Below are 24,352 nucleotides of genomic sequence, written 5' to 3'. Positions count from 1 at the left end.
GGTGATTATATCTTGGAGAAGAGAACCATCTCTTTAAGCATTTTTTCAATTTATTTTCTAGTTTACTTACTCTTACTTATACAATACTTTGCTCTCGTAGGGTTTGGGAGGAGAAGAGGAGGAACTCTTTTAAAATGTCACTAAATTTCTTTCCATATGATTTCTCATAGCTATAATTGCACAGTTTTGCCACATGCTATACAAATTAATTTTTTCTTACACTAATTTAAAATTTGCTATTTTCTCATGTATTGTAGTTTTATAGCTAAAGCTTGATGAACATTAAAAACTGAATTTTAAAGTTACTGTTTTTAAACTTTCACTGAGTTAATTTTATATGCTTTTATGACATCTTCTATTCTTTTTATAATTTTATAAGTTCATGTTTTTAAATCTCTCCTCACAAACAAGGGTAATCTCTTATAATCTTAACTGCCGTTTCCCATACCCTTTCAAGTTAACACAGACAAAATCAGATACCATAAACAAAACATGGGTATACTACTGATTCTTTTTTTTTTTTTTTTTTACCCTCTCTTTCAAACAACTGAAAATTCTATTATTCTTTTTGACTGTCCTTGAACAAGTGCACATTGAGCAGACATCTGCAATGATGTGTCTGCAATAGTCCCTGGGTCTTTTCTGGGGAGGTATCTAGTTAATCAGATTCTGACAGTGTGCATGAAACCAATAAAAAATTATTCACATTGTGGGTTTTTTGTAGCTTCATTATATTTTCTTGTGCCGCTCAATGTAAAAATTCTTGCAATTTTTTATATAGATACATAATGATGCATATTTATATCTCTATATATACATGCATGTTCACACATAAAGATGTATTGCTATGCCTCTACATATATACATGTGAACAGATTACAAATATATCTACATGTACACACACACACACACACACACACATATATATACCTACAAATACACACACATACAATGGCTTTCCTCTAGATGCATTGTAGTGAGTTTTCTAAAGTCTAATTTATACAGTGGCATGAATTCTCCCTATTTATTATAGCTCTTGAGAAGCCAATTTTTTCATTCGGTTATATTTCTTGAGAAGCCCCTTTCATACTTTATCATGCTCTTATGTTTTTGAAGTGACAGCTATCGTCATTTTTCCAGGCACACTTATCAGCATCAGGAATTCTAGAAAAGAACAATATCTCATCAATTCATCTCTGTTATACGCTGCTTTTCTTGAAAGGCAGTATAGTCTAATGAATAGAATGAAGGTCTACAAATCAGAAGATTCTGTATTTCTACTGTATCCTATGCCAACAGTGTTTCTCATTTAAAATTTCCCTTTAAATAGTGATGTAAGTGTTGTTGTTTTTTTTAACATAGTATGGATACTGCTAAAATTTAGCCAATGCTAGTCTATTAAAACTGAAGTACCAAATTCTTAACTTCTAACTTTCATTTATGTTGTTTCTTTCATACTAAGCTCTTTAATGTTCATCTCAGCATGAGGATGATAAAATTCGTGATGATGATGAGGAAATTACACAAGATTTCAATGAAGATTCTTGAAAACAGCATAATAGTCACAATTAAATACTTACAAATTTACTCATGTAGACATACACTGAGACACATTAAGCAGCAATAATGAATTGAGTAAAATATTTGTAGACACAGTAATGAGAACTCTTTAGATGCAAGTGTCATGGCAGGGGGAGACTAGAGATCCACTTCTGTTCTCACTAAAATCAGCAGAGGCTTGGTCATCAGGTTTATGTTAAAAAGCCTCCTCCTTTCAAGGAATAACAGTCAGTGATGCCTGAGTCATAAAAGAACTCCATAAAAAAAATTTGGAAGAATGGAAATAGGGAAAAAAAGGCAAAAGCAAATGGAATCAAATAAAGAACGATGAAAAAAGAGAACTACTCAGAAATACATTAATCTGTCTGCTGCCAAGTGATGAGCACAGGAAGGGTGGAAGAAAGCAGTTGTGACTGAATATAGTGGTATGGCAATGCAAAATATGATCAGAATAAAGAGAGACATAATAAATGAGAACCAGACCATCAAGTTCACAAGAAAATTACAGAATGGAATAGAAGAGAGGGAAAGTGGATGTGCAAACTTAAAGAGATATTTCAGAAGTTAGGACAAATGCAACATAAGGAACTGTGGTTGCCAGAGAAGGTAGCAGGCTTTCCAAGAGATGGTGCTAGGGCATTTTGACCTAAGTAGGAAACGCTGCTAAAACAGTAATGAATCATTGCCTCAGTGTTCACAAAGGAAGATAAGAGCCAGATAACAGAAGCACATATACTTTTCCCAGAAGAAACACAAAAAATACTGAAAAAATCATAACAGGTGATTAAAAACAAAAAAAAGCCTATCTGAACTTCAGAATAGCATGAGATCAGTCTCAAAACTCCATAGAAAATGACAAATTTTAGCAATCTGCAGGCATATTTCAAACCTTTTGGAAAACAGAGTGACAGATATAGCTACAATATGAGATTCTCAGTAACTAGGCAGGGGTCAGATTCTTTTGTCTTTAAGACAAGATACTCAAATCACAGAGGTGGTAGCCTGTCTAGGCTGTAAGTTCAAGATGTTTGTGAGCTTATGAAAACTTTTTCTTATACAGCTTTGTTCTACTTAATTCCTACCATGCACTGCATTTTACACCTTCGTAACATACGGTAAACCATAACTAGTTGATAATGCTTACACCTTTTCTTTCTTTTTGCAAGTATTATTCACTCCATTTTAAAGGAAAGGAAAAAAGGGAAAGAATCAACAACTTTCTATACACAGCCCAACATTAACTTGGGGTCTATAACACAAAAGATGAAATCTCAACCCTACTAAAATCAATGGAAATCTTACCACTGATGTCTATAGGACAAAATTTCAACTTACAGCTTGATTCCCCATTCTGTGTTCATTCCATTAAGCTATGTTGCCTTCTCAGCTTATTATATCTTCCTAAAATTGTAAGCATTTTTCCATTTTTGCCTCATTCTCACAGTATTGTGTGCTTTACAGTGTTAGTCCAAGTGAGGAAGGCTAGTAAAACTGTTAATCTGAGGTAAATACATGACAATACATGGAAAGGTATGATTTAATGATGTTTGCAGGCATTCACAGAAAATTAATCTCGCCAAAAAAATACTGTTTAGAAAAAGTTAAATTGTGAACAAAAGAAAAGCATAGCACTAGCCTATTTCTTTTGAACTTATAAGTTTTCTGATATAATGCAGCACAAAACAGAATTTTTAGAACAGTTTCAAAGCACAAATGCACAAGCTTTTCTTTCCTGCTTTCTAATCACAGACAAAATATGCCTTTTTTGGTACTCAGAAAAGTCAAATAAAAAGACTTTTGCAGTATGACTTATCCTATTGATTTGAAAACATAAACCATCCTTAAAACAAACATAAATTAAAGTAAGTGTAATTTATACTGCCTCTGTGACCACTTTCTATTTTCAGAGTGATATAAATGGGCCTTAATGTCCATGGGAATGAAGGTATGTGGAAGCAGAAACAGTGCAAAGTAGGAGATTATCGAGATACAGAACTGATTTTGTACACTGTATTGGCTGTATCTATGACTTGAAAGAAGACAGAGATGATGACATTAGCAGAGGAGGAACTATTCTGAATTCAAAGCGTTCAATATCCAGCTAAACAGTAGTGGATTAGGGAAAGTCAGATAGTTGTACTTCAGTGAGAGAAATTTATGTTGTAAGACTCAAAGAGAAGGAAGGAAGGAAGGGGAAAAAAGAAAAAAAATACAGTTGAAGGACTAGGAAAAGTATCTATCTTTATGGGGGCCTGACAGCAGAAGGCTTTAGAAGAAGTAAAATGAGTCATCAAGTAGTTCAGAATCAGAGGAAACTGCTTATGTTCTTAGTGAAGAGATTACTGAGCCGATTGCCTCTGGAACAACCCAAAACTTTGGTTACAGTGTTATTATTAAAATTGAAAGTATTAGAAAAGTCTTGTTGCAGTCTTCTGCAAACAAAACCTTATGACAAAATGTTATGGATCATCAATTTAATACATATCAAAGCAATGTAATTTAGCAATATGTGCACTCTAATAATGTTGCTCTTATAAATTTTAGCAGAAATGCATCGTTTGAAAAATAAATTTACTATGGGGTACTAAGACAAAAGAGAAAAGACCTAGAACAGGAACGTGTATTTATAGTCCTATCAAGCCACCATATGAATAGCTGTAGTCTGAATTTGCACACACTAATCTTCACCATAGTTTTACAGTGCTTCACATGAATAACAACATGGTATATTCAGTTCTTCAGAAATTATAACCAGTTCCTACTTAGAATTATGCCTAAAAGGCCATTACTTTTCAGTGCTTAAAGCTATCTTTAAGAATTAAAAAGTAGTAGGAAATATTTCTTGTAGGCTGATTTGCTAAGCTTACCCAATGGATCTCACATTGGGTACCACTGGTGATAGAATACTGCCTAAACAGAACACTAATGTGATTTCACCCAGCTTTTCCCAAATTACTTTACTATGCACTTTATCTTGATATAAGTGGATCAAGTATTCAGTGGCAGAAACGGAACCTATTAAGAAAAGCAAAAATAACAGCTAATCATATCCAATGACTAACCTATGAAATCTTTCTTTTACTGTTATTCAGCATAACACATAGCAATTTAATCAGAGCCAATGTATAACTTTAAAATAAGTTTTGCATATGTAGATCACCTATGTCATTGCCACAGAGGCCAATACAGATGCATTTACAGAGAAAATGGATTTAACTCAGCCTCCTTTCACAACCATAGTCTTAAAGTCCAGTAAATATCATATTTATAATTTCCCCACATTTTCACTATTATATTCATATTTATAGGAATATATAAGCGTTTAGATATACTGAAGTGCTTATAAAAAGAAATTAACATGCAAAGTAAATACTACTTTGCTTCTGTATTTTGAAAAACATGCAGGCATTTTAAAGGGCTGGATAATATATATTTCCATTTGTGTCTTTACTTACTGATGCTCTTCTTGATTGATCTTCTGATATAAAATCATTCATTTTTAGTAGATATATTAAATTTACTACACTTTAAATACATAGTACTAATAAAGTCTTTTTTAGTAAAGAGATGAGAACCTACGAATACTGACATGAGAGCAAACAGGACTGTATACATCAATCAGTAATAAAAAAGGCCTACTGCATGCGCATGCAACAAACCTTCCAGAGGCAGCTTCTGACTCTGTATTTCTGAGAATTCATTGATGAAGACTAAACTACACTCTACAAGAGACAGTGCTTAGAAAAAACTTTTTAAATTGCTATTCCCAGTTCAGTCAGCTTCTTTCCAACTGTCTGGTGAGAACTACTATTAACATCTGGTCATGCATATGATAGCAATAATTGCTCTAAAATTGGGCATAAACAATGCTATTTTACAATTCTTCCAATGCCTTACTAAGGACCAGCATCCCCATATCCTAAATAAGACCAGAAATCCTGACTTTTCATATTGTTAGAGTTGGCAGACTCAACTAATACTACAAATTTAATAGCATTATCCAAAGTTCACTGTAAAGGGTGGAAGTACCATGTTTTGTGGTGTTCTACACGTGTGGGGTGTAGACAGGTGCATGTGCATGTGTACACACACACAAGCAGCCCCTAGTGCCCCTGCCATCTTGCCATATAAGGTCTTAATCTCAAAGACTTGCAAATATTCTTAAATTTACATATTGTAAATAGTTTCACTGAAGTTAGTTGTAAAATCTGGACTTCATTTGAGACAATACACAACAATTATGAATTGCAGAAGCACAAGAAAACAGAAAGAGGATGATACTGAACTCACTAGGTTTCCGCAAAACATGTTTTTTCTATATGAAATAAATGAAAAAATCTCTTGGTTTGGCTACTATTGGTTAACTGATTTACTGGGTATGAAAATTAATTATAAAAGAATCTTATGCAAATAAGATTTTCTTAGGAAGAATGAGATTTTTCTTATGTTTTATTCATTAAAAAGATAATGTAAAGGTGAAAAAAACAAGTAATCAGAGGCTATATGCCTTTCTTTCGTGCATTATAATGGTAATTTGATCATTCATCAAAATAAGGAATAATTTAAATATTAACCAAACCTGATAGGAATGTTTGATGGCACTGTGCAAAAGTCAAAACCAGATGCGTTTCTTGTACTTTGTCGGGGGGGGTGGGGGGAATCCTCCACCCTGGCAGCACCCCTCCAACTCTACAGAGTCTGGGAAGATGATAACAGAGTTCACAAATATTTAAATAAGGAAAGCATTCTTTTTTTGCTAGACTGCCAGCATGAAAAGATTAGGCATTTTAGAGAGCATTATTGATTTCATAGTAATAAATGAAAACTAGGTATATTTTCATATATTCATGAAGAATACAGGTTTTCTTTTCTTGCAAAGTCCTTACCTCATTAGCTGTGTTGTGAGTTCCAACTATTCTGATGAAAGATGCAGGTTGTTTATCAAAAGTGATTGTTTGCCAGGATCTGCAAAAAATCCAAGAAAGCCATACAAAAAATATTAATAACCACAGTCACAACAGCTTGCAGTAAAATATACAGAGAATCCACTCAAGTGACAGCACAGGCTATCACGTAATGGGACAAACAGAAAAACACTTTCCATGGCCTGAACTCCCAACACTCCTTGTTCTTTTTTATTTTTAAGCCCCTCGTGTTTTCCTGCATAACTTAGTATTATAATTTATATGCAAGAATAATACTCACACTATTATTAAAACTTAATAAAATGGTAACAGAAAAAAAAATTGAATCAAAGTCTAACACTCTTGACTATTACTAGCAGACAAACAGAAGGAAATGCATCCACCTGTGAACTACTTTTGAGAAATCATCAGCACTTGGTTAAAGAAAATCATAGCTCTAGGAATACCAACAGAGGATCTCCTCCATCCCACTCGGTAACCAGAGTAGCGGAGGCAGAGGAGCCAAGCCTGCCTCGTAGAGGCCCCAGTACTTTCGGTAACTGAAGAGTGACATATAAGCGTTCTCACTTCCGGTTGTGAGGATTTCCCCATCCTGACACAGAGGCAGCAAGAAGAGCAGACCTCCCCGCAACACCTCCCGCCAGAGCCAGAGCTTTTTGGATAAAAGGGCTAGGCTGGGAACACTATAGTTTTCCTCATTCATACTCTTCGGATTTGGGTGAGGTACAACAGGTCTTAAGTAGCCTAACGAACAGCAGGCAAAGGACTCTGGTTCCTACCATACTCTCGTGCTCACAAAACATACTAGCAGTAAAACAAAAGAAACAAACAATAACAACAGGATCTGAAGGTTTCAGTTTTGTGACAGTCTTCCATTACCCTAATCAAGTTAGAATTAAAATTATTTTTTTATTCATAAAACATGAAAGCTAGATACAAAATTTAACTTTCAGCAAAACTAGACTCTATCACAGAGGGCTTCAATGATAAAATGTAGTTAAATACCATGATGAACTTACTAAAGAGGAAAACCATTGGATAAAGTTTTCTTGAATGTATTCAGAATACTTCCAAAGTGTTCATAGAAGAAATAAAGGACCAGACAAAACAAGCAAAACCAGAACAAAACAGCACTCACCACCAGTAGAATACATCAAAGCCTGGCAGCAGTAACAGCTTTGCTGCTCACTATTTGTCTTGCACTAGAACTTCTTCCTAATAGAAAACTATCATAATCTGTTTTTCACAAACATGGCATTTTTGGTTCTAATTTACTTGACTATACTTTTATCACTGCTGTCAGGTTATATTTCCTTAAAGACGATTATGAGCCTGCTAAAGACCCAATTTCAAGTGTCTTACTGGTATTACTACATGAAGTAATGGATTCAAGTAGAGTTATTCATGACATATAAAGGTGAGGTCTGAATCAGGACTCAGAGGCACAGGAGTTATCTACACTGCATGGTTTATTTATATTCCTTTTATCTTGAAGTATAGACTCCCAAAGACGAGTGGCTGTGACAATTAGATAATTGTAACACTATTTCTCATAACAAACTATTGCCATAGTTTGCATTAATGCATATGCTTTTACACTTAAACATGTACACTTTATGCAAGAAAAGTGATGATGTGAAAATGAGACTTCCCTATTCAGTGATTTGGAAAACATGCTAAAACTGAGCTAAATGAAAGAGCTTAAAACCTTAAGAAAGCTATTAAGAACAGTCTATGCCATCATAGCCTCTAAGCTAGAGTTTGTGTCCTATGACTGGAGAAAAAGGTTAATTAGGGATCATAGAACGGAATATAGATGGTAACATATTTATTTATAGTGCTTCTGAGCACCAGTCAAGTATCACTGCCAGAGTTCAGCACAGATTTTCCAAAGATGGATGAAAATGACACAACTAACCAGTCATGCAGCTGGGGAAGTTATTAAGAGAAGCTGATAAGTCCGCTGCAGATCCTTTTGAAAACACGCTTCTAGATCACCTCCTCCAGGAAACTCCTAAATTCTTCCACTTCTCACAGCACTACACATCCATATTTTCTGCCACACTGCTGTTATAATTGCCCTTTTATTAATATCAAAACATGATATAACAGTAATTTTTTTTCTTGAGGATGTGAGACTTGAAGGGAGATTGGGTTTTCAACAAATTTTGTCTTGCGAATATTTACTGTTTTAAGTATGTGTCTATTTTACTCCCTTCCCTTAGAAAAAGAGGAAGTCAGAATTACAAACAGCTTGTAGGAGTGTTATTAAAATTCAATATTGCCACTAGAGAATTAGTTCTTGATGGGATAATGAGAACATTAGGTCTCTTAATTTATTTTCTCAGAAAAAGGGAAAAGGCAAAATAGAAAACAATCCAAACGGATTTGGGAAGAAGATACATTCAAAATAAGCAAAGCAAAACTTCTTGAATAAAAAGCTGCACCAATTTCATTTAGAACAGTATATCTGAGAATATCAACAGATGCAAAGCAACACCTCTCCCCAATCTGAATGGGATTATGCAGCAGAGAGATAATTTATACTGCGTAACTATTTCCATGTGGGAAGAGAGATTAGCCACAGAACATTATCATGGCATATCTGCCTTCTTTTTCCATTTTTTGCTGATATAACATATTCAGTAAGACTTCTGTTTATGTATCAAGCCATAACAATTGTTCAGTGGTGTTCTGCAATTAAATGGAAGACATCACAGGTAAGCCTTGCATTTAGCTTGAAGTTTCTTTTCAATTTTCTCCTTTTGCTACTAGTTATCTCTTCTGGTACCATTAACATAATTTCAATTTCTCTGTAGAATTTTTATTTTGCAAATGGTTTTGTAAATGTGTAGCCAAGCCATGCATATGTGCTAATTTTACTCTTTCCTCACATGAGCTAGTCTTTCTATCCTCATAATCATGTCTGATGGTCTTTACAAAAATTTTCTCCAAACTGTCTACACAGTTCTGGTACTGATGCATACATATYCCACCGTATTCCAGGAACAGCTGCACTAAACCATAACAAAAGCATCTCTTTTTTGATCTGGGATTAGATCTATCTGTGTAATAGATGCCATTTCTCCACCTTTCCTCCCCTGTGCCAAGCAAACAAATCTTTCAAGCAAGTGGCAATACTTTCACCATTCTCTAACTAGGATACGGTCATAAGGAAGCCATCAGAAACTTCTTTCCCCCATAAACTGACAGGGTTGCCCTTGGACTCCTCTGTATTTCTTATTAGCAACCCTACATAGAATGCATTTTTCAGGGTTTGGCTTTTTTAAGCATTCAGGAAGTGTTGATCTTTTTTCTGCTTTCACACCTGTCTTGCTGGCTGATTCATTTTAGATTTGCTGCTCAGTCTGCAGCAGTCCTGATCATCACTTTAACAGCAGAAATAATCACAACCTCAAGCTGAGGTTTACATCTTGAAGACAACTAGCAACTATCAGCCTACACAGATTTATACCAGGCTCCTCAAGATAAAGGCACTAGTACAAGTTGTTTGGCCAGCAAGTCTCCTGATGTCACAGCTCCATCTTCCAAAAGAAATTAGCCTTGTTACAGCCCTATGGCGTTTTATTTAACACTCTACATCTCACCTCAGCCGCTCCACTTCTACGTCTCTCGTTCTGCCTGACTCCCCGAAGGAGAAGCAGTAATTGATGATTAGCATTCCAAAGCCACGCTTGCATCCTGTGAGCCTGTCATATTTAATTACATTGTGACTATATTCGTCTTCTATAATAGCCTGAACATAATTTAGATAATTATCTTTTGCTCTCTTATTCTCTGACTCTGTCTGTCTCACTTAGAGCTCCTTGCAACAAAAATCACTTTCTCTGCTCAAACATATAAACGGGCTCTTGGGCCAAGTGCTTTCATCTCCACAACAGCAACAGCTGTCACTAGAAAATGCAATGGCTTTGTGCATCCCACAACCTATTTGCCACAGTCTATTCAGAGGAAGAAGAAAATCATTACAAACCCCACCGCTTCCATGTTTCTTCCTGTCTTTTTGTTTATCAGGCTACTGCAGGAAGAATGCAAGAAATACTGATGTCCAGGTAAATTATAACAATAAGTTTTTACTGTTTAAGCTACCTATAGCTCTACAACAGCATTTCATCTTTTAGAGAATTTAATGGCTTTTCTCAGCATTTTAAATTATTGCCTAGTCACTCCTATGAAAAGCTGCTATTTTTCTAAGGATTTATTATACACAATGGGATATAAATAGCAATCCTTCCTCTTTATTTCCTTCTCTTCCAGAAGGAACGAATTAAGAAAGAAATGGAAGTTTACCTTTTATTAAGGTTTTCTAATGAGGCACTGGCACTACAAAACATTACCACACTGTAGGATCAACATAGCAGCACTGATTATAGCTGAAATCAAGTTCAGACCAAAAACATAAGACCAAAGAGGAAGCTTTTACATGTAACTAACATTCATTAAGATGTATTAGCCATATCATATTCTCATTGTGCGTGCAGATGCGCTTCAAATAAATAAAACTGGAGATAGCTTGCCTCAAGTTAAGCATGTAAGTTGTGTGCGCAAGCATTGCTTGTCCTCATTTTCCAAAGTGACATACAACTTCCATTTTTGTTCCTCACTTGAGAAGCAAAATGGAGTCGGAAGCAAATGTGCAAACGAACAATACACCTTGAAAAAATTCAGTTACCAGTAAGTAACCTCCATTTTGCCTTGTAATGCTTGTCCACACATGCTTCAGTCTATGAATGATAAAATACTGCTTACGTTTTTTGAATGTGGACTTCAAAGACTGAGGCCAACAGTGACTACAAAGTCATTTTATGAAATACAGCATTCACTGTGATGGAATAGTGAGGAGACACATTTGTAAAAGCGATGAGAGGAAAAGTACTGAGTTCAGTCATGCTGTCTTTCCATACATCAGTCTGATGACTGTACTAATAAAAACAATTAACTAGCATATGAAGCTGCCAAGTAAGAAACTGCATGCAGAGGCAAGCCAATGGAGACTCAAGTACTGTAGTATGTTCTGCATGATAGGTAATACACCCACTTGTTTTATTAATGAATACCATATCAATCTCTACTATGGAGTACCTGAAACATAAACAAAGAAGTGCACTATAAATGCTATGATAACAGTTATCATTGTTATACAGATTTTTTTCATTTATAAAATACAAAAAAGGTCTATGGCTACTTTATGAATTCCCTATAAAATCACATTTAAGAAACAGATCCTGTTTTCCATTATAACAGTACAAAACAATACAGTGAACTAAAAACCCCTCTCCTGTCAAAGCTGTAATTTAACATACTAATTTAGAGAGTGAAACCCATAGAGCACAGAAACCAGTTATACTTGGTATCCAGCTCAGCCCCCCATCCTCTCTCCATCCTACCTCCCAAGCCAGCAGAGAAGGAAAGGGAAAGTATTAGAAAGAAGAGAGTCCTGAGGACTCTAAGGTTCTTTACATTTTAGATTTTAAATTAAAATCAAATTCGGTGCAGTTCTTCCCCTCGTCTTCCTCAACTGAAAATTGAGGTTTACAACTGAGTTTCCATCTATTCTGCTGTCATTATGACAGCACTCCCACAAAAGGTGGCCTGTCACACTTGGTATTTCTAAAGATGCAAGCAAGAAGCAAGGGCTTGCTTTCTGCAGCTCTCTTAGACACAGAGGCAAAACTCATCTATTAATGCATCTTGGTTATACTTATGTTATATTCCATCGATGAGATAGCAAATATACTTTATCCAGTGTACTAAGGAAAAAAAACACACAGGACTTGAAATAGTAATAGAAGAGGAAATAAAAGTGATTGAATATAATGAGAGTCTAAAATAAATGTGAGAATAATAAATATCAGAAATTATTTGTTGAAGTATTTGTTCCATAACTGCCTTATATATTGAATAGTAAACATATGTGACCCTATCTTTTGGGAAAACTCTCCTCCAAAGTTTTTATTCTGAATCTACTTCCCATAAGGAACACAAAATTTTGTAAGCATCTGAACAAAATTTGTAGTTATTTATTTCATGTGACTGCCCCCCCCAAAACAAATCCAAACAAAATATCTGTCAGCAATAAGAGCTCTTTACTGATCTGCTATAAATGTTTTACTGTGTATGATTTATTGTAGAAACAAAACGCAAACTTGATAATGCGTACTTATTAGAATACAAATGTTGACATAAAATAGATTTAATGAAGTCTATATTGACTTTCTGACATCTTTATGAAGCTCCTAATGTAAAAAGACTCCTTTTAGCAATCTCTGCTTTCACAGCTTCAGTGTCGACATTTTTGCTGTTTTAGAAACAATATTACATAAAGAAAAAGTTAGGATTAATCAAATTGAGCATCAGTAAAACTAAATCTAGTAACTAACAGTTAGATTTTCAAATATATGCACGTGCCAATATAGGCATCCAGTGGCATTTTTCTATCGCATAAGCTGTGTACATATATATATATATACACATATACACACACACATATAACTGCATGTTATATGTACATATAGATACACATATAACTGTACTTAGACTTTTTTTTATTTCAGTGGGTTATCTTTCTGTACTTCCAGAAACATAGTTTATATTTAAAAATATTAGCCCAGATCAAATTATCATCAATTTGGCAAAATGTCACAAAACAAATTCTTACGCTTTTGTCAAGAGCTGCACATGTAGTTCCTACACAGACGTCCTTGGGGGAGAGGGAGGTAGCAGAGAGAGGCTGTGAAATTACTCAATTTCTTGAGTAATTAGATCTATGAGTCAATCTTATTTACATACTTTCATGCACACAAAGCATACAGGCAGAGGATGTACCTGCACAGTCTGGCTGGCTGGATTTTGTTGTGTTTACTTGTCACCAGCCGTTATTGCTCCTGATGTTCATGTAGGTAGCAAAGATAATGAAGAGCTATCTCACACGTTAACATATGCACTAACACAACTAGGGGCCTGTTATTAACTTTGAGGAGACTTCCTCTTCCCATAATCCTACAATAGTTTAGAAGTTATTTTTATTATTTTTCTCCATTCAAACTGAAGAGTTGACTAACAGCAGATAGATAAACAATATTTTTAAGAGATACCATACGGAATCATGCTCCCTATTAATCAGTTCCTTTGTGGCAAATAGGCTAACATTGTATTTATCGCTCTTCTCTCTTACCGTCCCTTGGGTGTGATTTCATGGCCCACTCATAAACACTTCACATTTACAGCAACCACCCTTCTATTACTGCTGATAACATCTAATTGACATGTCAAACATCCAAGGAATACAATAAACTGAACCACAGCATCTAAGAAGAATAAAATGGTGAAAAAAGTAAATCAGCACAGGCCTCCTCATACCACCATACAATGCACCAAGATTTGCTAATGCAAGGGAGGAAAACTGTAACCCTTCACCCTACCACCACACTGAATTATCTGTTAACCTCGAGGTCAGAATCAAGGCCTGCTGACTTCAGATTCAGATCCCTGGGGGTTGCCTAGAAAAAAACGTAACCTGTATCCATGACTGCAGTAATTCGAGACTAAAGACATGAGACTAAAATGAATTAAGGCAGAAAAAATAACAAATACAACTTTTGTTTCTGGTATTGTGTTATTAAACTGAGATAAGGGAGCTCCCCTCCCTTGTGATTCTGATAAAAATAAATTTTAATATTTCATTCAAACCTTTGCACCTTTATAATAAAAATATATAGACAACTTAGGAAAGTTGGGTAAAATTAATAGATATCGTTTTAACAACAAAGAAAACTGACTCATGATGAAGGAGAAAGAGATACATTCAGGCAAAACTTGTTAAAATAGCAAATAAGGCGATAGGAAAGAGACAGAATGACTTTACAAATATATAGTTGAAGGGTATGAAGCCCAGTAAGAAAGAAAAAAAGTTGTACAGGGATACAATCAAATTAATGGAATGAAATTAGGTAAAGTGATGTTCAGTACTGGTATCAAGAAAAAAAATTCTTACTGAGGGAACACAGTGTGATAGAAAAGCAAAGAGCAGAATGGAAGCACTATATCTTAAAATACATGAAACAACTCACTGAGTATTATTCTAAAAAAATACACCACATATGACAGTAGTACAGAAATCCCAAGAGGATGAACCTAAAGATCTAATAATTCTTCTCTTTTGTGATTCATGGATTTAATCTGTTCTGGTAAAAATGTTACTTTGAATAAATCAGTAGTTTAATACTGTATATATCTTAAAGTGTGCTGTGGCAATGCAGGGTATTTGCGACACTGAAGACCACAGCTGCTTAGGCCAGCATGAGAAAAAGTGCACTTTTCAAAGTTTTGAAGAAGTTAGATGCTGAATACCAACAATCTAGTTAGGACAAATCTTTAGAAAGAAAGGAAAATGACACATTTAGCATAAGATGCATTAACCTCTGACTGGACTTCCAACTATACAAGGAGATATCAACAGGCGCTATATTTAATGACTTTGCCTGTAAGAAATGGTAACTAGAGACAGAATAGTAACTTCCCAGCTAGTTCATGAACATCTGGGCATCTCCAATTCATTGGGTTATTAGATGATCTTATGCAACAATCAACTTCAAAGTAAATAAACATTACCACAAAACAACGGTTCAAGTATTAGGCCTTCCTTTCCTAACTAGCAGACAGATGGGCCAGTTTCACAGGAGACATCCATTATTTGGAAGAATTTTTGTAGCAATATTTACTTATGAAGGTGATGTGAGTGTGCATGTGGGTGGGTATGCACACACATCTAGACATTTTCAAAACAGGAAATACTATTACTCAGTGAAGGCAATCCCATATATTGCCACAGGATCCTTCTCTAACGTAACAGCAGTAGTCAGCATTCTCATGTCCTTACCCAAAAGCTGTGAATTTGTTCCTCTGCTGACTGAGAGAAGGTTTTATTAACAGGATGCAAGAGAGAAGTAGTATTCTCTTTTAATAAGAAAATTAGTATTTGTGTTACATTTAGCAGAGTTGGCAATAGTTGGCCAAGAACATCTGTTAGGACAACAGGCTCTTCCAGACTTGCTTAATGTTATAGGTCAAACTGGGACACAAATGCTTGGGGGGGGGGGGAGATATTTAACTAAATATTATTTTGTAGACTAAATATTATTTTGGTCAGAGAGATTTGCAGTAAAGGCAATCAAGAAGGGTTTGGGGGTTTTTTAACTACTGGGTTGGTTATACATTAGGTTATATTCAGCTTGCAGAAAAGCAAAATTTTCTTGCGTAACTAGAGCCACTAAATATGAAAAATGGATTTGGTATGAGACTGACATTTCCACTGTTAACATTTCTGTCTCCAAACTAAAAAAGCAGGCTTTCATGTCACATGATTTCCTTTTAAGTCTGGCAGAGATGATAGATTAAGTAAAGAAGCAAGGATACAAAGAGGAGAGGACAAAGACAGTTTTATAATTAAATCTCAGGACTAAAAAGACGTAGATCAGGCTTTAGAGCTTCAGTATCCAGGAGTGTCCCCTGCCTACAAAATACAAATCATATTTATCAGCATAATATTGGTTCTACAAAGCCCAGTTCATTAATGTTGGCCAAGTAATTTTAGATCTTTTGGTGACAGGTGTTAAAAATAGCCAAGGTACCATGTTCAAGTAAATGCAGAAGATAAGCAAGCAAAGTTGACAAAAATGGAATTTTTAAATGAAATAGGGGGAGTACATTCTCTCCCACTATAGACTGGAATGAGGGCTCTGAATTTGAATGTAAAAATCAGGGGGGTTCAAATTTCCTGTTTCCAAGCAGGGATTTGAACGCAACTTCCCAGTGTCTTAGGACAACAAACAACCCCCTCGATGGAGTACTCCCGAGTACACACCCCAAACACCAGAATATTCATTGAGCTTGTGAATGGCTACTGCTTTTCAAAATCTTTAATATCTTTAATGGAAATGGTATCTTTAAATTCAGAATTTCTTCCTCTATTTCTAGTGGGTTAGCAGGGTTTGAAGTAGGGAATTAGATCTATAAAGTTTTTTCCTTAGGATTTGGGAAAGAGATATCAGAACAGCTTAGACCCTTTACTTCTTCTAAAACAAACTTTCTCTCTCTCATATGGGTCTAATCTAGTAATCCTCTGCATAGGAATGTTACCTCTATAAAGATGACAATATTCAAACTGGTTAAAATCTCAGTCCTAGCTCTGCAACATCTGTTTACAGAATATGACAGATATAAACAGAAACAGACTCCACAGTAACTGAACATTAATATCTCCACAATGGCTGTTAATGCTGACTGAACTAAATTTACTTTAGTGATCTAATTTTCTTTTCACCATCTATATTATCTATTTACATTTGTTTTATCAGTTCAGAACCAAGAAGTCTGAATGATTCCGTAATCTGGTCTCTCAGGGAAACATGCATCTGTTTTGAATTTGCACAAATTATCATAAGAGTGAGCAGCAAAAACAATATTAGAATAAGTAAAAGCATCTCAGATGCTGATTTTTTTCCCCTCTCTAAAATTCTGCCTACTAAGCAAGGCTGTATCTGAGCATATATTAAAAAAAAGCAAGAAAGTGGACTGAGAAAGATACTGACATTGAAGTGTATCTGAATTTACCCAAGGCACATATGAAAAATGCAACAAAGATTGTGAAATGGTTAACACCTCAGAATGACTGGTTTGCAAAAGTGCATGTAAAGTAATCTGTAAAAGAGTTAAAAGTAAATTCACTTTATCTTTAAGAATGATAGAGCCAATAAAAAAAAACTATTTAAAAGCTCTAGAAACCGTGTGCTCGTACAAAAACATTCAGACAAATAGGTGTGGAAGAGACACTCCTTACTGCTCAGTGGCTAGTGAGTGAGAAAAGGGCCTGTGTCAGAATGGAAGAAAACGATGAGCACTAGGCAGGGACACATGCAAAGGACGAGTCTCATTATCCAGTCCACGACTTTGCATTGGTAAGTTGTAAACTAGAGCTGGTCAATTTAGGCAAATTCAACAAATCAACTGCAACTGTATGCTGGCATATTTTTAAAAGTCAGGGGTATCAAAACAGGAGGCAAAAATCTACAAGGCGGCCATGTACGAGACAGATAAATGGCAGCAACAGGTTGTGATGAAAGCACCATGGCGCCTCGTCATGGTGATTTACAAGACTTGCAGGGGAGCACGGAAGCAACGACTCTAGCAGCAGCTGGCCTTGCTCAAACTCAACAGGGGTAAGCAGTTGCAAGGATGAATACTGAATTGAAAGAACGGCTAGTGCAGAACATACAAGAATGAGTACAGCAGCCAGAAATCAGAGAGAACCAATTCCATTCATATTCATAAAGACAAAATAAATTCCTAACTGGTACATTTCCTAACTATGCTTTATGAGTAACAGCCCAAGAAGTGAAAGAGTCAGGAAAAGAGAGAGAAAAAAAGAAAGAATATGTTTCAATATCAGAAACATAATTTGGGGTTCATGAGATTATCAATAATCAACCTTCAGTACTAAGTCTTTTCATGATTCAAAGAAGGATGAAAACATATTTACTGAAAAACCCTCCTGTGTCCCACACTTATATTAGAAGCAGTGGCTAACTACAGAGTGAGAACTTCCTTCCATGTAATCTCTTGAAATAACAATAACCTGAAAGCTTGCCGCTTTATCACAGGAGCTTTAGAAAGCTGTCTTACAAGAATCAAAAAGGCAAAGACATTGGGAAGTTTCCCTTCTACTGAAAATTCAATGTAAATGTTCACGAATTCACAAAAGAAAATGCAGTTGAAATTTCCTTTGACTTTTTTTTTAAACAGAAGACTATGCAATAGACATTTTACATAAACTTAACTATTACTATTTATTTTGTAAAATAATATTTCAAAACAAAATTGCTCACAAATGCATTCAAATTGAATTCATTACTATGAAAAGTCAGCATAAATTTCCTGTTATTTATCCAAGAGAAGTAGAAAACTAGGACTTATTCTAAAGCATGATCAACATAATATCAGACTCATAAGAGGATAATGCGCTCCTGGAGGATTAAGGCATATTCACTTCTTCAGGACTTATATTATTGTTTGAAATATAAAACCCCCAACAGTTAAAGCAAAAAGGAAATCAGTATTACAGGAATCAGGTTGCCCACTCCTACAGAACACTGTGGTTTTGGAGAACTCCCTGGGGTATCACTTTCGTGGGCTAAGGGTAAAGGCCTCTCTCTGCTTATTCTCTCCAACCCAGAAAGGAACAAACGTAATTCAGCTTAATCAGCACAGCTTGGCTCTCCACAGGATTTTTCTTTTATAAAGCTATTTGTGTACATTAATGATAACACTCTGGGATAACAATTATTCTTAGGTCCCTTTTCTTCACCAAAATGTATTTTCTGCAGAAGATATGTCATGAAGTAATAAAACATCCACACAACCTACTTATAACATTAGCTTGAAAATTTTTACAGGCATCTAAAGAGATGCTCAAGCCTTTGATTGCATGGGAGAAAAATCCAACACCTAATAAACAGTTACTGATACTGCAGGTATTATTGGGTATTACTTCTGTTTTCTCTGAGGCAGAACTGAACAAACATCCAACCTGATGTCAGAGTTACTGTGCTGTTTTCTTCACTATCCCAACAAAAGCATTTATGAAGAGGAGCTGAGAACACGCCAGCCACGTGGCAAAGCACAGTAAAGCAAAAAAGCTGGCCAGACTTAAGTGCATATGGTACATGCAGAGCTGCAGTGAAATGAGTGGATGGAAAAAGACATTCAAAGGACACTAATGCATTTCAATTTGCAACTCAATGCTTCTCTTCTCAAGGCATGTTCAAAAGATCCATGCATATTTGTGTCTGAAAAGCAACAATGAGGACCAGAAAGTTAAAGTGGAAAGAAACTGTATGAGACAACTTAGTAAGTTGAAAACCTTCTCGCTATCCTGAATCGCTGTTCAGAAAACAACTTAAAAGATGCTAGTTATTCTTCAATCAGCAAGTATCAGCTAAAATAAAAACTAGCAAACTGAGTACTAGATGCAGAATTTTCACACTTCTAAGAGCCTTCTAACATTCTGCAATAGGACACAACTCTCTCTTCTGTGAAATCTTTATGCTTAATACGGCAGGTTTGTGAAGCCAGATCTTTTTTCTTCTTTTGCTTTATTAGAATCCTTTAAAACGTGAACATACAAACACAAAAATTATGTACTTCAATGCCACCGTCGTTCAGGGCTTTTAAGCTCAACAATTACACAAAATGACCCTTTACATCTGTCTGACTTGCTCTAGCAGGCATTACTAGTAGCATAATGAACAGATTAATGAGAACCCTCAGTTTATTTTTGTCAAGCAAGACTTGAAACTGAGCTCAACAATGTGACAATTTCCCAGATATCTTGCTTAAATATATTCCATCTTTGTACTGTATGAATGTGGCTACACTGAGTTCTGCAGTTCTGGAGAAGACGTTCAGATTTCAGAGTATATGAAGTTATCTCTGTGTAAAATGGGATGAGCTGCCATCCAAATACACTCAGCTTTACACAAGAGGTACAAGAGCAGTTTTTTACTCTGTTCCACTCTGCCATTTGGCAGCTCAGGTGTGAACCAGAATTAAGGACTGTACACAAATTAGACAAAAATGTTCTTTTCTCATTCTAGTTATGATAGGACAAGGTAAGACTGCATGCAACATGCAGAAAATTGATGTAAGCATACAAACAATTGGAAAGAAAAGAGTTGAGAAGTGTTCTATGACAGAAAAGTCGTATGAAAGTGGTTAAGGAGAAGAATCATGGGTGAAAGTGGACATGAGTGAATTCTAGAGATGGGATCACAGAGTGAACTGGAGGAACTAGAGGAGAACAGCAGGAAAAAACAATATTCTTGTGGTATTCAGACTGTACAAATCTTATCTCTCGAACAACAGAAATAATCACATCATGATAGAGATTAGCAAGGTTTCACAAATGTATACCTAGGAGCAGAGTCTAAAATTGAGTTAGCCACTAATGATGTGCAACTTGGAAGTATTTTCTTACTTTAAGTCCTTAAACAATATGGAAAAGAGTCAATTGTACATTCTGAAAAGTGGTTTAGAACTGTTAGATGTATTAGCTGTTTTTAGCCTTGAACCTCTCCAGAGTGTTCTTTACCATGACTTATTATCAAAGGAAATAACAGCATCTGAAAAACTGGAAATGCATATAGAACATCATGATAAAAATCTTAAACATTGGAAAAGAGCAGTAAACAAAATTGAAAATTACTCTTGAAAACTCAATCAAAAAATATTAAAGAAATATAAATTTTGTTAATGAATCCCATCTACCCCAAATGGCTTATATAAAGTATTAATTACATTCATATAGAAACTACAAAAAATTTATAGCAACTGAGCTCAGAATTTAGGAATTGAAATAGTACTACTACTACTACAATGTTGCAATGGAAACATGAAAGTGAGTTGAAATTTTTAAACATCTACCACAACACAGCAGCATACTTTGAATAATAAACAAGAATGCAGCAGAAGAAATGAAATAATGCAATAACATGTTATAAACCCTCTGAAAATAAAGTCATGCCCTTCGCCAGGAAAATGATAAAACTGGCCTAAAACAGTCACATAGACAGTTGATATCAATTCTCTAGGAACCGCTCATAAATAAACCATGTGTGTTGCCTCCCAAACTCTATCAGAGTATTAGATTCTTTTTTCCTACTGGGAGATTGAACATTATATGATGGCTACCATAGATCACATCCATTACAGAACAACTACACAAGAGAGAACTTTAAAGAATGACATTCAGTTGATAACCTTGATGATAGCCTGTTTCATATTTGCCTTTACGGTGCTTATTTTATCAAAAGAAACATTGACTCTGAGGTCTGACTCCTGGCCTTTGGTGTCTTCTGTTTTTCATTTGACTTTCAGACTTTTTATCAGCATTTTTTTCTAACAATTTTCTATTGTTCAACAGTAACACACTTAAGCAAACTTTCCATAAACGTTTGTTGTTTTTTTTTAAATAGAACAGAACATGACTGGTTTTCATTACTGTCATACTGTGCAGAGAAAAACAGTTTATTCTGTAAAAGAAAAAAAATTAGCCTACATGCAGCATTTTAAAATTGACAATTACACAACCAGTATGCATTAATTGGCTCCCGCTTAGGGGGAGTAAGCAAGCTTTCCCTGTAAAGATAACAGACATCCAGTTTCTGTGTTCAGCCTTTTAAGACTATGAGAGAAGAGGAGGTTAGGAGTAGCCTTTTCAGGTTCTCACTTTGAGCAGTGAATTATTAATTTACATAAAATGCTACATTAAAATACCATTAAAACAACCAAAAGCAGCGTACTCAAAGTTTATAAGGAAACTTCATACCTCAATAGACCATCAAAACCAATATATGCTATTTAAACATAATTTGATTTCATTTTCTTTCTCATTATTTTGTTTGCCACTCGTCAGAGATGTCTGGTGAGGTTTGTACTTGCTATCTTTATGGTTCATCCCACCCCTTGTGCCAGAGATTCAGCAGAATTGTTTGGAGACCTCAAAAAACACTTGCAAGACAGCAAGCTAATGACTTTAACATAGGATTATAACTTCACTGAAAGATTAGGTATACAGACAAGCCAGGCAGGAAAGGAAACAATTCTTATCCACATTTATCTCTGAAGACAGGAAAGTGAGAATAGTACTAACAAAGTATTTTTTTTTTCAGTGTAAATATGTAAATATCCCTTCAAATGTTTGCCACTGTGAAGGTCTCTTGAGTTTTAACTCCCTCCACTTTCATTTGCTACTGCAGCATATTCTATACAGGAAAACAAGCAAGATCTTTTTCTGGAGTCTACTGCATGACAATATTAGATGCAGATCTAATGCCAAAAAGCATAAATTCACTACCTGGATTTCGCACACATCTAAAACCTGTAAAGGAAATGGGCATTATTTGGAGTATATTTTTTTTCCAAAGAATTCATATCTGAGTCTCGCAGAAATACATTTCTAATGATATCTCATAGCAGATTCTCAGCTCACTATTGCTCTAAGAGGTACTGGTAGTCGAATAGGCACAGTCCCATGCAGGGATACATCTACTTCTCATTCCCTTTAAACAAAGGGAGCAGAAACTATGATTTTTATACCAATGTCAAGGGTTAGTCCTTTTCAGGCAGGGATGTCAAATAAAGCATTTACCCCCCCCCCCCCCAAAAAAAAAAAAGATTTGTCTGAGACAGAAAATATTTGCAAACTTAGACCGCATTACAAAACACTCTGAACTGCTTCGTTTCTTCCAGCGGAAAGAGGGGTGCTGGATTCATAAAGATATGGAGAATGAAGAGATGAGGGTACCATTGCTTCCACCCTATTATCCYGTAGTCTGGTTAAGGCAAATTGCTAAAAGTGGGAATCTTTAAGTGGCTGCCTAAACCCTATTAAGTGAGTCAAATACAGCACAGTGCATGAGTAATTCTCACTTATCCTAGGCAAGCGCCTTAACTGCTTTTAGCTTTGGGTATTCGGAGGCAAGTTTCTCTCTCCTGTTGGAGCTGTGCTGTTTGCGTAAAATGCCTGTGTATTTCTGGTACGGGGAAGGACAGTGACAGAAGGACTATAACTGCAAAGTTACAGCCCTGGGGAAGGTGAGACACCTCTGCATTCTGGTCACAGCTCCATGAAATACTTAATACAAGAACTCACTCCAGAACACATTATGTAAGGTGGCTTAGGTGTCTCTAGGTGCTGGAAAACATGAAGTTAAATTCCCTGTGCTAAAGAATCTCTTGCATCCAACAGGAGTATCTTTACCAGGATGCTATGATATTAAACCAGGCAAACTGTAGCATCTCTACCTTCTTACTGCCTCTGTTAACCACGGTTAACAGGTTAACAGGGCTCTTCAGCCCCTCTGTTTTGCTTTTGTTAAAATTACATGAAGTTAAAATAACTTGTTTTTCTTGTCAGGGCAAAAAATCCTCATGTTTAAAATCTGGTTCAATCCATGATACCTTTTTTTAGTTTAGAAACTGAATCAAAAAATGAAATTTTCACGTAGTCCTACCAGTGACTGGTTCATTTTTCTCCTTTTGGTTAAGATTTGTCTCCTTCACATACACATACAGTGTATGAGTTACTGAATGATGATGTCTCTTCCAAAAAAATATTCTATATTTAACAATTTTAGAGCACTAAAAGCGTGGCTGCTGAAACAGAAAACCCTTTTTGGGGGCATAGCAGCACTTTTCAGTATTTTTCAAAACTTGGCAAGCCCATGAAGCGGTCCAGCTCTGACTATATGAAATTATCATCTCCTGCACTTTACAAAAAAGTCCTAATATTAGTAGCATTCAGCATTTACATAGTACTTCACTGACTAATCCTCAAATATCCACAAAGAATAGAAATACTATCCTTACATTCCAGGTAAAACAGTATTATTTGTGCTGTATATTGATTTACTCAGTTGGCATTTTGAAAGTGCTTACTCTGTATTGAACAGATTAACATTCTTTAAAATCAGTTTCTGCTAAAACAATCTTTTAGGATGTTGGACCTAACTCTGCATATCTTCTGAAGAGACTGCTCAGGTAATAAACCTCAATATGTAAATAAAACAATTTATAGGTTTGATACCTATGTCTTGAAAGTAAATCTTCAAGAGAATTTAGATTTATCAGTCTGCCACTACAATCAAAATAATTTTTGAGCTTAAGTCATTTCAGCACTTTTGAAAACCCTACTTGAAAAAAAACCCACATATTTAAAGGGTTTTCTTTTCTGTGCTGGGTGGCTGTTAAAAAAAAAAAGTCTGATTTACTGACAGTAAAGGGCAAGAGATTTA

The 24,352-nt window shown here is 35.4% G+C and overlaps 1 protein-coding gene across 4 annotated transcripts in view; it reads right to left on the bottom strand.

The window, feature by feature from the left end:
* The window catches only part of BTBD9 (BTB domain containing 9), a 144,360-nt gene that overhangs the window by 10,015 nt on the left and 109,993 nt on the right, over window positions 1-24,352 (bottom strand). For 3 of the 4 annotated variants that reach the window (XM_026059838.1, XM_026059839.1, XM_026059840.1), the window contains exon 11: window positions 6,447-6,525. In XM_026059838.1, coding sequence (XP_025915623.1) covers window positions 6,447-6,525 — 79 coding nt within the window. Of the gene's footprint in view, window positions 1-6,139; window positions 6,259-6,446; window positions 6,526-24,352 lie in introns of all 4 variants that reach the window. The other variant, XR_003252489.1, reaches the window with a different exon arrangement.

Source organism: Apteryx rowi, unplaced genomic scaffold (genome assembly GCF_003343035.1).
Source record: "Apteryx rowi isolate R43461 unplaced genomic scaffold, aptRow1 scaffold_160, whole genome shotgun sequence".
Taxonomy (NCBI): Eukaryota; Metazoa; Chordata; class Aves; order Apterygiformes; family Apterygidae; genus Apteryx; species Apteryx rowi.
The sequence above is the reverse complement of the archived record's forward strand: the minus strand, read 5'-3'. Positions and strand labels throughout refer to the sequence as shown.